This window comes from Pararge aegeria, chromosome 5 (genome assembly GCF_905163445.1).
Source record: "Pararge aegeria chromosome 5, ilParAegt1.1, whole genome shotgun sequence".
Lineage (NCBI taxonomy): Eukaryota > Metazoa > Arthropoda > Insecta > Lepidoptera > Nymphalidae > Pararge > Pararge aegeria.
The window spans coordinates 11,020,318-11,038,489 of record NC_053184.1 but is presented as its reverse complement, the minus strand read 5'-3'; the positions used below and the strand labels follow the sequence as shown (position 1 = coordinate 11,038,489).

The window sequence follows — 18,172 nt, the reverse complement described above, 5'->3', positions numbered from 1 at the left end:
TTTTTATAATTCGTTATGGAGATTTTCTTCATTTTACATTATCTGCATACCCTGTGCATACTCTCTATACACACCACTGCTGGTCATAGAAGTACAGGCAGACAGATGCACAGACATAGGAGTCTTAATAATAAAGTTCTGTTTACCCTTTTTCTGTAAGCAGGGAAAACGTAACAAAATTAGAAAGCTCTTTATCAAGAGATTATTTTTAATATTTTATTATTTAATATTTCAAAATATAAATATATTTTAAGCATCGCTTATGCAAAGACGTCGCGTCGCACCTGTAGGCGATTACTACTAACGCATCAGGTACATCCTGTAATGTGTGAGTGTGTGTGTGTACGTCCTGTGTGATTGATCATTGTGTGTGTGTACGTCCTGTGTGATTGCTGATTGGCTGCCGGAGGACACAATTTTTAACGCTGATGCGTACACAGGTATTTGTAGGCCTTGGTACGGCCTCAGCTCTATGCTTTTGCATCTAACTTAGGTGCAGTTTAAAATGAAACACAAGCTAAGTCATTAAATAAATATATTTATTTACACAATAACGGTAAAATGAAAAATAACTCTGTCGATGTTTGAGATTTTTATTTGTTGTTTCTATGATACAACGTGTTAGAAGAAAACATTCTATCCTAGAAAATAATTCTAATTAACGACAGTTCGAATTTATACATAAATACATCTTTTAATCGTAATTTATATTTTACAAAATGTTTATTTAATATTAAAAACATTAAGCATATAGCTAAACCTTTGAATTATCTCCCACATATTATTATTTAAACAACGTAGCCAAACATCAGGAACCACGTAATATTAATTTCACAAATTGGTAGGTATATGCGATCAACAATCAACATACACCGAAGCTATGGCAAAGTAAGAAAAAATACAATTTACAAAATATCTTAATATAAATTTATTAATACAGAGGTACTTAACTATCAACCATTGCACCACTTTAAAGTACCAAAAAATGGTATCACTAAATAATCTATACAAGTATCTGTGAAGACTAATAAGAAAAACCTCCGAACGAAAAGATATCTATCTTTGGTACAAAATAACATTAACATAGGTACTTATTTAACCAATTTATAAAATGGAAAAAAAATAATAAAAAATATCCACAAAGTTCATACCTTGTATGATAACAATATTTAGGTACACTAAAGTACAAACAATTTTATAACAATGAGATCGATTCTATCAAATAATATTTCCAGCTATAGACCTGACTCGTTGTATGAAATTTTTAATGTACACGTGCTATTATTACAATGTGAAAATTAACTAAATTATGAAATACTTATTTAGGTACATAATTCGAAGTTTCTAACTATTGTAGTCTATGAGTAATATTGTTTTACGTACTAGATATGAAGTGACATCGCGAAGCTCATTGTTGCGCTTTGTTGTTCACTAGGCTGCAAGTTACAAGTGTTTTTGCAAGTATCTAACGCTTCGTTTGGCTTTGCCTTAATAAATTCGAATACACGCATTTTTCTATGCAAGTGACCAAAGATTTCGTCAGTCTTGAATGATGACTGCTCTAGTGCATAAGACATTATTACTCAATGATTGCAGATTAGGTAAATATAGTCGAGGCGGCTAAACTGGCTAAGCGCGAGACGTAAGTTGTATGATACAAAGTGCCAGCGCGAGGCGAGAAGGTTAGCGTCCTTATCCAGGCGACGCGACGCGGCGCTATCTTAACATGTAGACTCAAATCGTATACATAATGGAAATATCGTGTTCTGACAACGTTATCGCGACTCATCCCGGACATTTTGTAAAGTGGCCTCATCCATGGCGCGCCTTCTAGCCTAATGTACTCCTGCGGCGCTTTTAAAGTGTCTTCGAAACACTTAGATGTAATACCTACTGCACTTAGTCGGTTTTGCATAAACTCATTTTGTAATCGCTTAACGTTTTAATAGTCTTTGAAAATTTTCACCTTTCATTTATTAAAATCGCACTGATCAAATTGTTTTTACACTTTTAGATATTAAAAAAAAATATATAAAGTGGAACTTTCTGGTGTCGTATAGAAAGGGATGTCAAACTTGAAGAATACGCAGTTATGTCTAGGTGATTTATTGATGTTGAATAATGTTCTCTTGTTGGGGGTTATCCGATACGCAAACAGCTTTAACCTTTGTACCGTTCCGCCATGGCTCAGTGAGGTTTCACCTATGTACAAACAGAAATATAATTATTGGATATCAGCAGGCATACATTTTGCACGATTTAATTATAAACAATGAACACGAAGCTTTATTTGCTATAACCCGCGAAAACCAGGCAAATCTGCACTGCAATATATTTTTTTTCTTTATTCTTACACAACAACCAAACCACACGGATCTTCCAAAAATCATTCTCTACACACGTTTTTCTCCGACACCATCTTTTAAGGATTTTGACTTTACAATAAATTATTGGTATGAAAGCCTTGCTTGTGGAATACAGCTAATTGTGTTTAATGTTCATTTTTGAAAAATTTGTGATATATAAGAAATGTATACAAATAAATTTCTCAACAGTTTATGCTGTAGAAGTAACCAAGGTTTTCAGGTGTTTCCCGTCGTCTAGCGAAGCCACCATGAGAGACATGCCGTGATGGTTTTTAGTTTTTTAGATTGGGGCTATTTTATTTAAAGGAATGATGTAAGAAGTAAACTATAGTTCAATAAACAGCAGCATTAATAACAAAATACCAGAAACATTGATGAAGGTTTATATATTGAAATACTATTTAGTATTTATTCGATAGGGTTAACCCAAGGGAAATTCTTGTTTCATTTTATTAATATTTAAGAATTATAAGGAAAGTTCGTTTGAGTCAAGTTGTTAACAACCCACCCCTCAACAAGCTCGATCACGCTATTCATTTCTTAACGCATATTTTACCGGCAATGACGTAAATAGTACCTACGTACGATGTCGTTTCCGTAACCAACTTTGTACTTTGGCTTAAGTATTTACAAATGTTTGCTACTAAATTTCTACCACCCACCAATTAGTTTATTTATTATTAAACGTTGACGTATCACTTAATCTTTGAATACTCTTATTGGTGGACTGGTGCCTATTGAGTGAGTTCGGGTGCCTTGAGTGACTGAAAATACACTTATTTAGGATTCGAAAGATGTTTTTGTCTGTCTCCATGATGCAATCTATCTCTGTACTAAATTGCGTTAAGATTGATCAGCGGTTGAGCCAAACAAAGGTACCATATACTACAAAATGACAGTAAGAATCTTAAAGGGAACCTTTTTATTTTGTACAGTATAAAGAGTATCCTATATCCGTCTCCGGGATGCGACCTAGCCGTGCCAAGTTTCATTAAGATCAGTGTAGCTATTGTGCCCAATTTAGGTAACACTTAAACAAACCAACTGAAATTTATAATATAATTGTGGATTATACCAACCGAGGCATGTAGTCGGCGAGGCATCATCGGTCATCGCGCAGCATCGCACACATCTGGGTCGGGTGGGCTGCCGTAGCCGCTAGACGCGTCGTCTGCGCCGGCGCATCCACCATTGTCTTTGTCTACTAGAGGTCCCACGGGTCCCGCGGCCACACAGCCACTCGCTCCACCCACATAACCACTGCTCGGCGACTGCAAGAAACAACCCACTTTGATCTACGTGTTCCTTTATCTTAAAGTTTGACATAATAGAATAACCGCTTCCCTATTCAGTTACTTTAAAGTAAACCAACAAGTCAGTGACGTTTTAGAAGAACTGCTGCCCGATTCAGTAACTTTAAAGTGAACCAACCGGTCAGCAACTGAACAACCCTCCATGATCTGAGTGTTCTTTATCTCTCCGTGTTCTTTAAATCATCAAGATTGACATTTTAGCAGAACCCGATTTATTTATTTAATAATAATGACCAGAGACTGCGAGAAACAACCCTGCATGTCCTTGTGTTTTTTATATCATAATGATTGATATGTTAAAAGAACTGCGTTGAGTAATTTTAAATCGAAGTCCAGCGACTTCAAGAAACAACTTTGCATGAACTCCGTGTTATTCATATAATAAAGATTGATATTGTAGAACTGCTGCCTGATTCAGCGAAGTTCACATCACGGCAACTAAACGGCCGTTCAATTGTGGGTACTGTGTTTGATCAATCACAACTCTGGTTTAAATGCGCATGCGTCCTATAGGCTATAGTATGTTAGGTCTCGCGCAAGACGCAAACTTGAACTCTAAAACGGAAAAAGGCCGGACGCCGCGATTTAGTCTTGCCTTAAGTTAATTGCCAATTCGTTGTCTTCCTCTTAGTGATTGCCAACATTGTATGAAACTAAAGACTGTCAGAGAAGCTATAAATGAAATAGGGAAGATCAGTCGTTAAAGCAAATTACCTGTTACTATTTTTGACAAATCACAAGATACTGCGATGCGAGCTTTCCTTAATAAGTTAATGAACATATTATGGTGATTTTCAGTTCAATAAAAACCATTCATTCAGACCTTTTACAATGTAACCCTCGACCTTTATAGTAGATACACATACAAAAAAAAAATTCCATTATAAGACACGGTGCTTTTAACGATTTAAACCATTTGCCAATTTGTAAAACTGGCAAGTCATTAGTAGAACAAAGGAACCTTATAATTTAAAGAGGCTTTTCAGAACTTATCCAGTTTTCTAGCAACCAATATTCATGAATGTACCTAACATTAAGAAACATCCCAAAACAATTGCGAGCGACGCGCTGCGCATAAGTTTCTATTAGTATTCATTTACTGTAGCAACAAATTATTCTAATATGTTCTGAAGCTGTTCCAAAATAGCATTTAAAATATTTCAATTCATTTTGCTACACTAGGCTAGTTTAGCGAATTACACCGCAAGAAATGACGCCTGCACTCTAATCAGCACATACATTTATGAGCATCGCCATTATTGAAAAGGAAAACTCGAACGGTAATTCGATTTCAATGTTAGCAATTCTCCTGTCAAGCGCCCAACAGTAGACCGTGAGCGCAATCAAAAAGTCGATTAGAAATGTCGTGCGGCTGAATGGGTTCCCTCCACTCGCGCGACTCATAAAATGAAATAGATTCCCCCACATTCGCATTCCGACAAGCGTTCGTACGAGAAAGATTAATGATCACAAAAGAAACATAATAAAGTGGAGATGGAATCTTCCACTAACAGTGTCCTTGTGGGAGTTATTTACTCCTCCGGAGCCTATACTTTTTCACGTGCCTTTATTTAGGGGCATGCGAAAAAAGCTCTTTACATACAAGTTATATTATCTATGGGCGAGATGGATCCTATTATGAGAACAAGGCAATTTAGTCTTGCTTGTAAAAGGCAAATATGCGTACATAATAACCGAGTCCGTAATAAATCGATAAGTGTACGTAAAATGGCGTAAACAGACGTTTTTTCCGTTCTTGGATGTAATAACAGTGCATAAGCCTTTTGAAATTGTACACGGTAACTTTTTGTTCGTTTGCGGGCCAGTTAATATAGGAACATCCAATGCCTGCTCTTCACTAACTATTAAATGTAAAATTTCAGTAAAGTAGTATTAAATAAAATAATTTTTAAATCGGTGTGATAAGATACAGCGATTGCGAGAGACGTGCAACGTATACTGTCGATATCTAATACAGTTCAGGTAATTTACAGTATCGAAAAAATATTAATATTAGGTTAGGTTATGTTCATCGTCTTTCTAATTTTATAATTGTAAAAGTTTTGATGTTTGGATATTTGTAGGGGTACCTTCACACCACAATGACACCACCCATTAGGTTGAAATTTGGAATGATTATACCGTATACCGAGTTTATAGTGAGGTTTTTTCCTCAAAAAAAAAACGGTTCCCACATGAGCATATACGACATAACTTCATAGGTACATATTCGCACTAGATCTATTGTTGCTCACTAATAATAAGCTGTTTATTTATGGGGTAAATTCCAATAATGAGATACCAAAATTTAATATTTCGGTTTACCAAAACCATAAACTTGCATGAATATCTCGCACACACGGTCAATGTAGACATAAACAGTAAAAGCCTCCAAAAGTAAGACGTCTAGAAGCTTAGTTAGATTCGCAATATCACTAATTAAATGCAATAGCACAATTGCGGTTAAAGACGTATATTTAAAACTTATTTTTATTTTGAAACGACAAACAACGGCACGTACAAAGCAATCATAAGTTGTTAAAAAAAAACTTGGCGAAAGATCCTCTACAGAATAATACTGTCGAAATGTTTAGAGTCGCCTACTCAATGGAGCAACCCACTCAAAATAAATCTAGCTTTAAAGCATATACGAACAAAGGACGTTTTTTATTCCTCTCAGGACTCAATTCCAAACTCCGAGAAGACGAAGTCGCCGTGTAGGTACACTCCAGTAAAATTAAGATTAGAGTTTGCGGTTGGTATCGCTCCACGTCACGACAAAGGCTCTAATTGATTGTACGTGGCGGTCTGTCTGCAGGCCACGTGGTGAGAACCGGCAACGTGATACCAACATTGATCAAAGATAAAATATTAACGTAATTAGAGACCGCGACATCGCCAGCCGCTCATTAGCGTAGTAAATGTTCCTTGGAAATTATATTAATAATTCTTAACTTGTAAGGAATACTAGTGTTCCTTTAATGTTTAAATTGGTAGGTCTATATGGTCTATGACTAGAACATAGATCTACTATTAACTACTACTAGACGTAATATCTGTTAGGTACACAATATTCATCCCCGAAATGCTTCTATACTTTTATAAATCATTTACATTGCACGACCAATTCACTAAGAACAGGTATGTGGTACCTGTATATTACATAAGTTACGACTCAATTTTAATACAGTAAAAATATGATGCAAAGCGTAAATTTTTAATAATGCCTCCATTCTTACGTGGTTTTGCACAATTTTCTCTGCCATTTTTGATGCAGATGACTATTAAGTCTTAGTTGATCATAGGTTAAACTAAATAAGAAGACATACAGCGTGGTGACGGCTGATCAGAATATAGTCAGCACCACTTCTCTTCCCACAGGTTTCGAACGTGGCGACTAAGGGGAAATAACAGAGAAAGGGATACTGCGATAACTAACCCGTCGGTCCAGCTGGGTGATTAGGGGGCAAATCCTCGACTTGATAGAGGTTTTAGTGCATCAGTGGACTGCTTTAGGCTATTGTTGAGTTGTACCAGTGAGACTAACTTGATTCTTAGTTAATATATTACTATTTTGTAGTGATTTGTATTTAGACATATTTGTAAACCTATTCCAAAATAAAAAGAAGAGAATAACCGATCCTTGTTTTTTTAGAGATGTTAATCGATATTTTCGTGAAATCGGAGACGATTTCGTTAAGTCATTTTTTTAAGGGTATCAATCATTTCCCATAAATGATTACTCTTCAAAACATCATAAAGATCAGAAGATGTTAGACAGGATATAAAAATGTTAACAGCGACAAACTTCCAATCAGTTGAATAGTTTCGTAATATTGTTCATATTATTTAGTCGGTTTGCTTTTGTTATGAGTCCTATTATTATAATATACCTGTAATCCACTAACTTGTCGTCTGATGTGCGCTAGGCCACTGGGGTTGGCTGCCATGCTGGCAAAAACCAGCCTCTCCTCGTAATCATACTCGCAAAGTATCTTGTTGTCGCAGAGATAGAATCTGTCGCCCACACAGAACCTGCACAGATTTATACACCGCATGTTATACAGCAGCTGGTCATTAAACTGGAATAAGATTATAGAATTATTTATTGCAACTATATTTAATATCCGATTTACATAATCTATTACGGATGATAGTTGGTATTTTCAAGGAATAGAAGCACCTACGCAACGTCCGTTATAACTGCCCGTTAACAGGGACTTTTTAGGTGGCATAAGCCGGCCGCATCTGGATACAAATGTTATCGTCAGATCAGATATATATAAATTAAGCTATATATCATCTCAGGACTATCTACACCTATGCCTAAACAGCATTAAGAGAAAACTATAACTTTCCCTAAATTTTCCGTTAAACAAAAACATTTGAATATACTTTGTAACAATCCAAAATATACATAATATTAAGTAAATTTTTTGTGTATTTGTATTAAATGCTTATAAAATATAGCTTATGAGAAAGCTATTATTTAATTTTAACTTTAACTGTCTCGAATAAAGTATGTGAAATAGTAGATTGATCTGCCTATAAATTTTATATGAAGATACGCGCGGCTAGGACCACCTTAAGTTCTAACTTCTAATTAGTTGGAAATAGGAGTTCACCTGTGATTGCACTGTTGACAAGCAAAGCATTCCAAGTGGTAAACAAAACTCTTCGCTCGCATCACCATTTCGAAGGCGGGAATGACTTTGTTGCACGCCACACAGTTGCCCGTTGCGCCAAATAACCTGTTAACGATAAAGACCTTCTGATTATAAGTATAATCAAATTCCGTTTACTTTTTATTTATTACAAGTTCAACCATATGAATTTCACAGGAGTGACATTACCGAGAGAGTAGCGTCTCTCTTGATACCGCCACGCGATGTTGGTATTGTTTATTTAAAAATTTTGCTGGAAGTACCCATATTATAATACAATTTTTTTAATAGGAAACAGGCAGTCGACGTTTATACCTATAAAATCTTTAAAACCCTGGTTTAATTATTAAGATCTTTTATTTAATAAATAGGTGTAGTCGGTGGCTATCCAATCCACTAAACTAAAACGTAAAGTCATTGTTTAATGTAACTTTAGCTATTTCTATGTAGATCAATACTTTTTTATAAAAAGGTGATGAAAGTACGTGACCGTAAACAGACAAGACTTGCACCAATTAAAAATATACAAATTCCCAAACTAAGAGCGAGCGGGAGACGAAAGCAATACCTCCCACTTAACAAGCCCTGCTCTAGAAAGGTTAAATTTGCTAATATCATGCTTACACGTTGCAATTTGACCTGGGTACAGTTACGAGTATTTTTATCACATGTAAAATAAAACGCGAAGTGACGCATGTCAAGTAATTTTAGATTCAAAACATTTATTACACTGACTATTATTGGAATTTAATGTAAACGCCACTGCTCGCTGATAAATATCCTTGTATGGATTACAAATGGCATCAGAAATTCAATACGAATCCTCGGTCCATAGAATGTGTAATCTTTTGAATACCGGAGCGGTGTCAGGTTAAGATAGATAGAACTAGTAAAAAGTTATGATCCTATGATTATAATTCTTTGTATTTTGTAAGAAAGTCATGATTATTTGGCTTAAGATCGAGACATCTGGCCGGATTATATTTCAGAATGCAATGTTGTTGCTGTTTGCAATAATTATTTTTATGCAATCTTTTTTGTTACAACATTTAATGCATTTCAGGAGTCGTTGGATTCATTATTAAATAAATGGCATACATTTATTTGTTTTTTACTTAAACTCAAAGGAAATTTCAGTACAAAGGTAATTTAGTCATTACATAAATTTAAAACAACGATAAATATACTCTTAACACTTCATTAAGTAAACACTATTTAATGAAGTGTTTATTTTGTGTGTACTTAAAATTTTGAGTAAATTTTACTAAATGGTTTTAAACCATTTATTCAGAAATATGGTTAAGGACAATGAACAACATTTTTTTTTTCACAGTGAAGAACAATTTTTCTAAACTTGCAATGCATTGCATGTAAACAATAGTTATATTACTTTTTAGTGTAAAGTGGTTTTGGAAGAGAAAAAAAAAGTTGCATAAAATTAAAATAGATGAGTGAATAAGGCCAAGTTATCGTTTTAAATTCATGTTCTTATTACTTTTTGGTATGTGTTAAAAAAAGTAATGAAAAGTACGTTCTGTAGAAAACAAGGCACAAGTAAGTTGTTTCTTGGGCGAAATTAATAAGTTAGTCAAAAAGTTGCATTATTTTTTTATTATAAACCATAGCCACCGATCCGCAACCGTTAACACAATACTAGTTTGCGTATAACGACACAATCGCTTAACGAATTATGAATGAATTTTTCTTATGTTAACAACAGCGGTATTAAAATCGAATTACAGTCAACGTCACGAACCTCTTACGAATTCCATTTAAAGTGTTTTTTTGCGATTACTACCTACCTACCTTTGATCAATGATCCAAGGGTTGGTTTTTGGTCATCTTTCGTTTTCATTTATTTTTTGTAATGAATAAAAAACGATTGGTAATTGGATAATATCTATCCCACGATCCATTTATGTCAGCCTCTGTGCAGGAAGTGCTAACTACATAATCTAAAACTGGAATCTGGCTTCATTGAAATTCATTAAGCTACTTATTTTATTTATAAATATTAGTTTGGCTTCTGGTGTAATTCTAGTTGAATTCTCACCATGTCTATCGGTTACCTCTTTCTAATTTATTTGCATACAGTTCAACCTGTTCCTTAAATGGCCAATAATATTATTATCTTGGAATTCATTTCACCTAAGTGTGTGTGACTAAGAACTATAATTTCCAAAGCATCTTTTGTTTATACATAAATATAATAGACGTATGTGTAAATAAAAACTGCCCCATTAATCTAGTGGTAACAATGTGTGAATACGGACGATAAGGCCTTCAGTTTGACTCCTGGATTGGGCCGAGAATTCTTGGCTTTTCTGTTTCAGCATAAGTTCGGAGTTACGAAATAGACCTAGATATATCCTCTTTCGTTCGTCGGTGAGCACGATATGTCCTCCGTTTCGGTTATAATCATTAGCAAGTAACTATAATAGCAACCGGGTTATAACCCGGCCGATTGGCGCAGTGGGCAACGACCCTGCTTTCTGAGTCAAAGGCCGTGGGTTCGATTCCCACAACTGGAAAATGTTTGTGTGATGAACAGGAATGTTTTTCAGTGTCTGGGTGTTTATATGTATTTTATCAGTATTAATGTATATTATTTATTGAATAAATATTCATCAGTCATAGCTTAGTACCCATAACACAAGCTACGCTTACTTTGGGGTTAGATGGCGGTGTGTGTATTGTCGTAGTATATTTATTTATTTATTAAAAAAAAAAAAACCCATATTTGAAAAGAAAGAAAGAAGAAGAAGCTCTCAATCTGAGAGGAGGCTTGTGGACCAGCAGTGGGAATTTTATAGGCAAGAATGATGAAGATGATGATAAGGAAATTGATTACGTTCAAACTTTAATACCTGTAGATATAAGAACACATACCTAAGATAGTCTCTTTTACAAAGCATTAGGTCTGCTTTGTAATACAACTTGGAGCCAACTTCTCCTAGCCGGCAGTCGCAGCATCCGCATTTAAGACAGTCTTCGTGCCAGAAGCGTTCCATCGCCTTGAGCAGGAACCGCTCCGTGATGACTTTCCCACACTGCGCGCAGAGCCGCGTGCTGCCAGGGTTGGCGACACCGCCGCTAAGCGCATATTTATCTTCTTGTTGACCTTTGAACAAAACGAGCAATAAGTATCTGATTTATTGAACAATTAACGAACGAATCGTCTTTAAACGAATGACTAATCTTTAGGCGTCGTGTTAATTGAAAAGTACTCTTTACAACAAAGCAGATGAGTCCAAACTAAAGTGTCTCCGCATTTGTCACTAGGGAGTTCCAGCGCCCACCTCTGACCCCCTTTATTAGACTTAACATCATGTGTAATCAAAGTTTATGAAAGCTATAGAACTATTGTATTACTGCGTATGGACCTGCCCATACACAGTAATATAATATTGAGTGTCCATACTTGATCAAATGAGAAATGAGGACCATAAAACAACTAGAGCTCAACGAGTCGCGAAGCTTAAGCACATATCTTGAAAAACCGAGGACGTTGGGGTCCCAAGGTGCAGTAATGGCGACCCCACACACACAATGGATAATGCGGCGTTGGTGATAACGCACGATGGGAACAGACGACATGAAAGGCCTCTGAAAGGCTCCCAGCAACTCGCATGATGTAAATAAAAAACAAGCGGCGCAGGACCGTTAATTTTGGAACACTCTCCCCAGCAATGAGCGTCCATCGGTTGAAGTGATGATGATAATGCACAAGATAATTAATGAAGCAAAATATTACCGATTCATTGGTGCTAAACGTTAAAAGAGCACCAAGCGGGATTACGAGATAACCTTGTACGGGTTACTTGACAGGAACATTAAACTGAAGACAAGTGATCCCTTATTTGTCAGTAGGTTACACTTTTGCTTAAAGTAACTTAAATTAAGCAAACTACGATGTAGTTGTATCGAGGTCCGTGATGTGGGTCAAATTAGTGTAAAGTATTGTTGGCAGAACCTATTCATTTATATCGATGTATACGTCCTTATGATGCAAACCAATTAATAAGGATAAACTAACATAAATCCAATAAAGGTCCCGCGTTCACCTCTGACCTACCACTAAGGATCCGCATCTATGAAAATATAACCCTCTATTCTGATAAATCATAAACATCTGTATTCTGAGAATAATTGAAGTCAACGAATTTTGAATATTGGTTTAATATTTTATTGGGTAACGTATCCGAAAGGTGACAGTGTGGTGGCGACAGATCAGAATACTGTTGTCACCATCGTACCTTTTGCGCACCAGCGCACTCTTTGTAACTACTACCATCAACTGCGATCACCAACCCGTCTGCCCAGCGTGCAGCGTGGAGAAAGGACGAACCCTTCTCGTGTGTAGTCCAGCAGTGGACTAAACATCTTCTTAGTTGTATTTTATTAATAATTACTAATATTTATTAATAGTTAGGAAATAGGGTATAACAGCACTATATTTAAAATAATACCGATGATTATATAATATATTTAAAACAAATAGTTTATATACCCATTAAAAATATATTAATAGTGTTTCGTAAATGTTTGTGTGACAAACATTAATGTTTTTTACTGACTGGGTGTTTATATTTATGTATATTATTCATGAAAATATTCATCAGCTATTTTAGTACGCATAACATAAGTTACTTTGGGGCTAGGTGGCGATGTGTGTATTGTCGTATTATAATTATATATAGAACTAGCGTACCCAGCCCGCTTCGGCCTATACGGAACATACCCACACACTTTCTCTTTTATATATATAGATAATGACTAATGAATGAATAAATAGGTTCCTTATCTCAAAAATATATTATCTATTGCTGGGATGTAAGTTTGACAAGTTCGATTGGAAGGAAAAGAAAGTTGCGGGTCTATTCTTAAACTCTATCTCTTCGCATTGGAGAAAGGCTACCTGTGCTCAGCATTGAGACGTGAACACGCTGAGGAAGATACAAAATGAATGAGATATTCAATATAGGAAAATAATAAGCCTTTAAAAATTTAAATATAGCTACAATAGAGTTTTAATAATTAATGCGCTTATACAAGAATTAATCCCATGCCAACGTGGGCGGCGCTCCCCGCGGCTTGCTAATTGCGCCTTGCAACGCCCGGGGCCGTACGTCATCTTTATTATTTTATTATTAACGAGCGCCCATTAATATAGTCCAATTAACTTTATTGTCACGACGTCGGCTCCAATGAGCGGGATGCGAGATGTATCGGTACGATGCGATGCGCAAGTGATCGATCGCGATGAGTTATGTCCACCTAGTTACCCCTTCAATTGGATCCTTGATTGGTTTGACGTACACCATTATTATGTGAGCGGCGTACCGTCATAATGAAACTGATTGCCTCCTAACGACCTATTTACTTTACTATGTTTTGTTACTGTAGCACGTTTTGTTAATAAAACGCATGTAGCCTACATACGAAACATTTATTGAATATTATACTGATTTCGTTTTTATCCGCTTCTTAATAATTCTTGTTCAAACTTAATAGAATCGTAAAATTATGCGATTGCATACGATTCAGCTATTTCAATGCAAGACTGCATTAATCAGTTAGCTAAAAAATTTTAATTACGAAGATACCGAGTAATTATTAGTTACACACATATCCATACATAAACAGAAAAGCGGGGACTCTGAGACACAGTTTTGCTTCAGGATTCTCAATATCTTCTATTGTAAACTGAAGAATATTTTAGCAATAATTTTTATTTTCATTTTCATCACATTCCTTGTATATTTAACAGATTACAGTATTTTTTATATGATGAGTGTGCCAACTAATTTCGTGTTTAACTACAGGATATGACGTCAACGTCCCACTACTGGGCATAGACCACATAGTAGAGAGGCGGTCATTCGACAGCTCACTTTAAACTTACTGCGAATAATTATGGAAGATCGGAAGTTAACTATTGCAAATGTGAGCAGCAATCATTTTCATCGTTTGAACTTATTGATGAAGATGAATGAAAGGAATCGCTTGATTAATTGATGCAATGTTCGTGCTCTACATTATGCGTGATATTGATTGAATACTTACCTAATTAGTTTAATTCACGGAAAAAGTAATATAATTAAACATTATAAAAACCATGAAGAATTCTAACTTCCACAACAGCATAACATAATAAATAACCTGTAAACTAGAGTTCGAATCAAATACACGATGTTGGTATTGTTTGATAATTGGCCCTGTAGTTTTCAGATTAATAGTAAAAACAATAATATATAAATTACGGCTTCCCATTTTAGCCAATATCAATATGATGATAATTCGTACGTAAAGCAAAAAACAACATTCCAATCGGTCCATCCGTTGACAGACGGAAAAAGCGTTCAAACTTAAAACATCCCATCATTTTGCGTCGGGGGTAAAAAAGAAAACTGATTTTATACTTAGAACGCATGCTCCATAAATTTAATTGCGCCATAATGAGAGCATGTTGCAAAGTAGCACTTTTTTATGTGAAATGTGCGTGCGCGCATCGTAATGACGTCATTGTCATAACTGCACGTCACGGTCACGTCAGGCGGAATTAATTGGAGCAATTACATGGGAGAAAACAATCGAGCCAGCTAGTTGATGAATGCCATAATGAATCGGGTATTACCGACCATTATCTGTCGGTGTGTAGCGAAACAGAATGTATTGTGTGCTCACGTTCCTCGGCTAGCTAAATTAATCATTGCGCTGTTGTTTTGAGCTAATTAACCATTAACAAGGTATTGCAATTAAAGTAATACGATTTTGGTGTTGCGACTCGCTATTAGGTATAGCCAATTAATTGAATGTTTTTTCGATGAAAGTTATTTCCTTGTTTGTGTCACTAATATACACAGAGTGATTCTGTGATTTGTAGGTGGGGATTTTTTCTACACTTTGATTACGATTTGTTATATAATTTTTTCTTCTTTCTATAGTTTTTCTTCAGTTCGGTCACGATGATCAATCCTCAAGTGCACATGTTATGCACAAAAACAGACCGGTGCACTCTTATAATCTGATGGAAGGGCAGCTTCGACACGACCGGAAAGTGATCAGGTCCAGGATAGACCGTTTAACGTGCAGTTTGAGGCAAAGGGATGAACCATCGTCTATTTTCAAACTCTGTGATAGTACTAAGAATTTCTGGATAGAAAAAACCAATACTATTCTTTGACCTGACCCGAAACTACAAGTATAGAGAATTGAAACAACTTTTGCATACTTTGGCGTTCATGTCGCGTTTATGATTTGTTATTGACGTTAACCATAGCACCAAATCAAACTGATATTGTACCTTATATGAAATAACAGTTATAAGAAAAAAAATATAAAAGCAATATACTAAACTTGAATAGTATTCCCGTTTTCAGTGGAACTTTTTCTGGAGCAGTGTTTGACTAAAGAAAGCAATAAGCAGGCAGAAAAACAACTTATGATCCGACTCGGGATTCTAACACAGGGTCTTGTAGTCCGTAGTCGAACTTACAAGGTGAGAGCTCATCGAGGCGTTTTGTTTTGTAAATTACGTTTAAGTGTTTTTATTTATAACGAAGTGGTTCTATACTCATAATTATTTGACACTGGAATATATTAAAAGATTTACAGTTCAATTATAATATTATTCTGGGGCGTTTTTTATAGAAATACTAGCGGACCCCAGCGCCATCTGTCGGACTGTTTTGTGAATGTAAACCATTCACGGTGCCACCCAAATGCATACCAAAAAAATCATTCAAATCGGTCCAGCCGTTTAGGAATAAAGTATAAAGATTATACTGCTGAAGTATCGGAAAGCTGATAGATGAAAAACTTTTCATAAGAAACCCAATATGCTAAACAGAAAGTTGCAAATAATTTTTATGCAAAAAAACTGATTGGTGTATTCACAGGCTTACAAGATATTCCGTATCTTACTGAGGAATGCCTCGTGGAGCGCTTGTTATGCACTTATGCCCATTTTAGGCCGAGCATCATGTTAATGTTGTAATTACGGGCGTGTTCTAGCTGGCGATTACAGGAAAAAATGGATGGATGCCCTTATTTATACAGTCCATATTTTATTTACATTGTAGACGAAAGAATGTTTATAATAGCGCAAACGCAACTTTTATTTTTAAATTTCAGTAGCTGTTCCCCGCGGTTTTACGTGCAGTAACAATGTATCGTAACCAAACGTAATAAAGCTTTGACCTAACTTAGACGAAAACTACCCTCCCGCATCGCAGACGCGATCGCGCGATATTTTTTTTAAATTATCTCCTACACTATGTAACCAAATTAGATAACATTATAAAGGGAACGGTTTATCTACATATGGATGTCTTAATAAAGAAAATATTGTTGCTAAGAATTAATATGCCTAAAATACCGGTTGAAAATCATCTTTTATAATGCTTGATTGATGATTTAAAACAGTGACTTATTTATATAAAATAATATTTAGTATTTTATTATGACGTACAATTTAGTCAGCGCATGCGGTTTTTATTCATTGCTTGCTTTACAAATATCATTATTTCAGCCTCAAATCTTATTATTACAAAAAATATATATATATAGCCTAAGACCTAAGTGTTACTCTCTAAAAATGCAGCTTTTTTGCTTTTTACCTATGTAATTCTCCGACATCTATCTGAAACAATATGTTAATACATTGCTTTGTTGCTGCGTGAAAATGGGACAAACTAATAATCATACTTTCGCATTTATAATATTATTAAAGTTAACATGAGAGCATTATTCATAAATAAATAACCAGTAACGTAACAGTTCAAACAGTTTTAATGAATGTCAAGGAACCGTATTAATATCTCCGCGCGAGACACTGACCAGTTCTATAGGTGTGGTTTGTTATGCTTATGTCTTAATAAAAACCTAATAAGCAAAGTATAAATCAAATGAAATTACCATAAATGTCTATTGGTAAATGAGTCGCTTTGCATTATTTAAATTTTGCTCTTATAGACTAAGTATAACAAAATGAAGGTACATATGCTATAATTGTCATAAATAACCAAACCACAACCAAAATACAACCAAAAAGTTGTTTCTAGTCACCTGTAGTTTAACAAAACCGACCTCTTACAAAAACCTATACTTAAATCACGGTACGAAACCTTCAATTTAATTTAATTTATATACCTTAAACTATTAAAGGTTCTGTCCTGTCTAACAACCTAAAGTCGGAGCTGCTGAACGTGGAAATATGAAATTTTGGGAGAATAGTTTCAGCATCCTGGGGTGTGCCTTTTTTGAGCAGAAAATCTTCGCCAATGGTTTAACGTGAGAAAAGTCACTGTTCGGAGCAGCTGTTTATAAAGTTCAGTTAGCTCTAATGGTTGCCAATGATAGGAGATGGGAGTAAAACAGGATTATTTCATAACGTGCACGCAGAATGACTTTTTATTTTATTTGCGAGTTTTCTCTTGACAGCAACCTCACCTGGTGATAAATATAAATATACTACGACAATACACACATCGCCACCTAGCCCCAAAGTAAGCGTAGCTTGTGTTATGGGTACTAAGATGACTGATGAATATTTTTATGAATTATATATACATAAATAATTAGAAAATACATATAAACACCCAGACACTGAAAAACATTTATACTTATCACACAAACATTTTCCAGTTGTGGGAATCGTACCCACGGCCTTAGACTCAGAAAGCAGGGTCGCTGCCCACTGCGCCAGTCGGCCGTCAAAAGTGTTGATGCAGTCTAAGATGGTAGCGGGCTAACATGTTATATTAAACTCATACTCCTAATCGGTTTCTACGCGATATCGTACCGGAAAGCTAAATCGCTTAGCGGC

At 35.5% G+C, this 18,172-nt stretch overlaps 1 protein-coding gene across 2 annotated transcripts in view; it reads right to left on the bottom strand.

Annotated features, from left to right (window-relative positions):
- Window positions 1-632: 632 nt before the first annotated feature.
- LOC120624085 (LIM domain only protein 3-like) overlaps window positions 633-18,172 on the bottom strand; it is a 69,187-nt gene continuing 51,647 nt past the window's right edge. Inside the window, exons 3-7 of one of the 2 annotated variants that reach the window (XM_039890423.1) lie at window positions 11,233-11,464; window positions 8,305-8,430; window positions 7,573-7,714; window positions 3,446-3,637; window positions 633-2,202 (exon numbers count right to left, since the gene is read on the bottom strand). In XM_039890423.1, the coding sequence (XP_039746357.1) occupies window positions 3,476-3,637; window positions 7,573-7,714; window positions 8,305-8,430; window positions 11,233-11,464 (662 nt within the window). In that variant the 3' untranslated portion in view covers window positions 633-2,202; window positions 3,446-3,475. The remainder of the gene's footprint in view (window positions 2,203-3,445; window positions 3,638-7,572; window positions 7,715-8,304; window positions 8,431-11,232; window positions 11,465-18,172) is intronic. The other variant, XM_039890424.1, reaches the window with a different exon arrangement.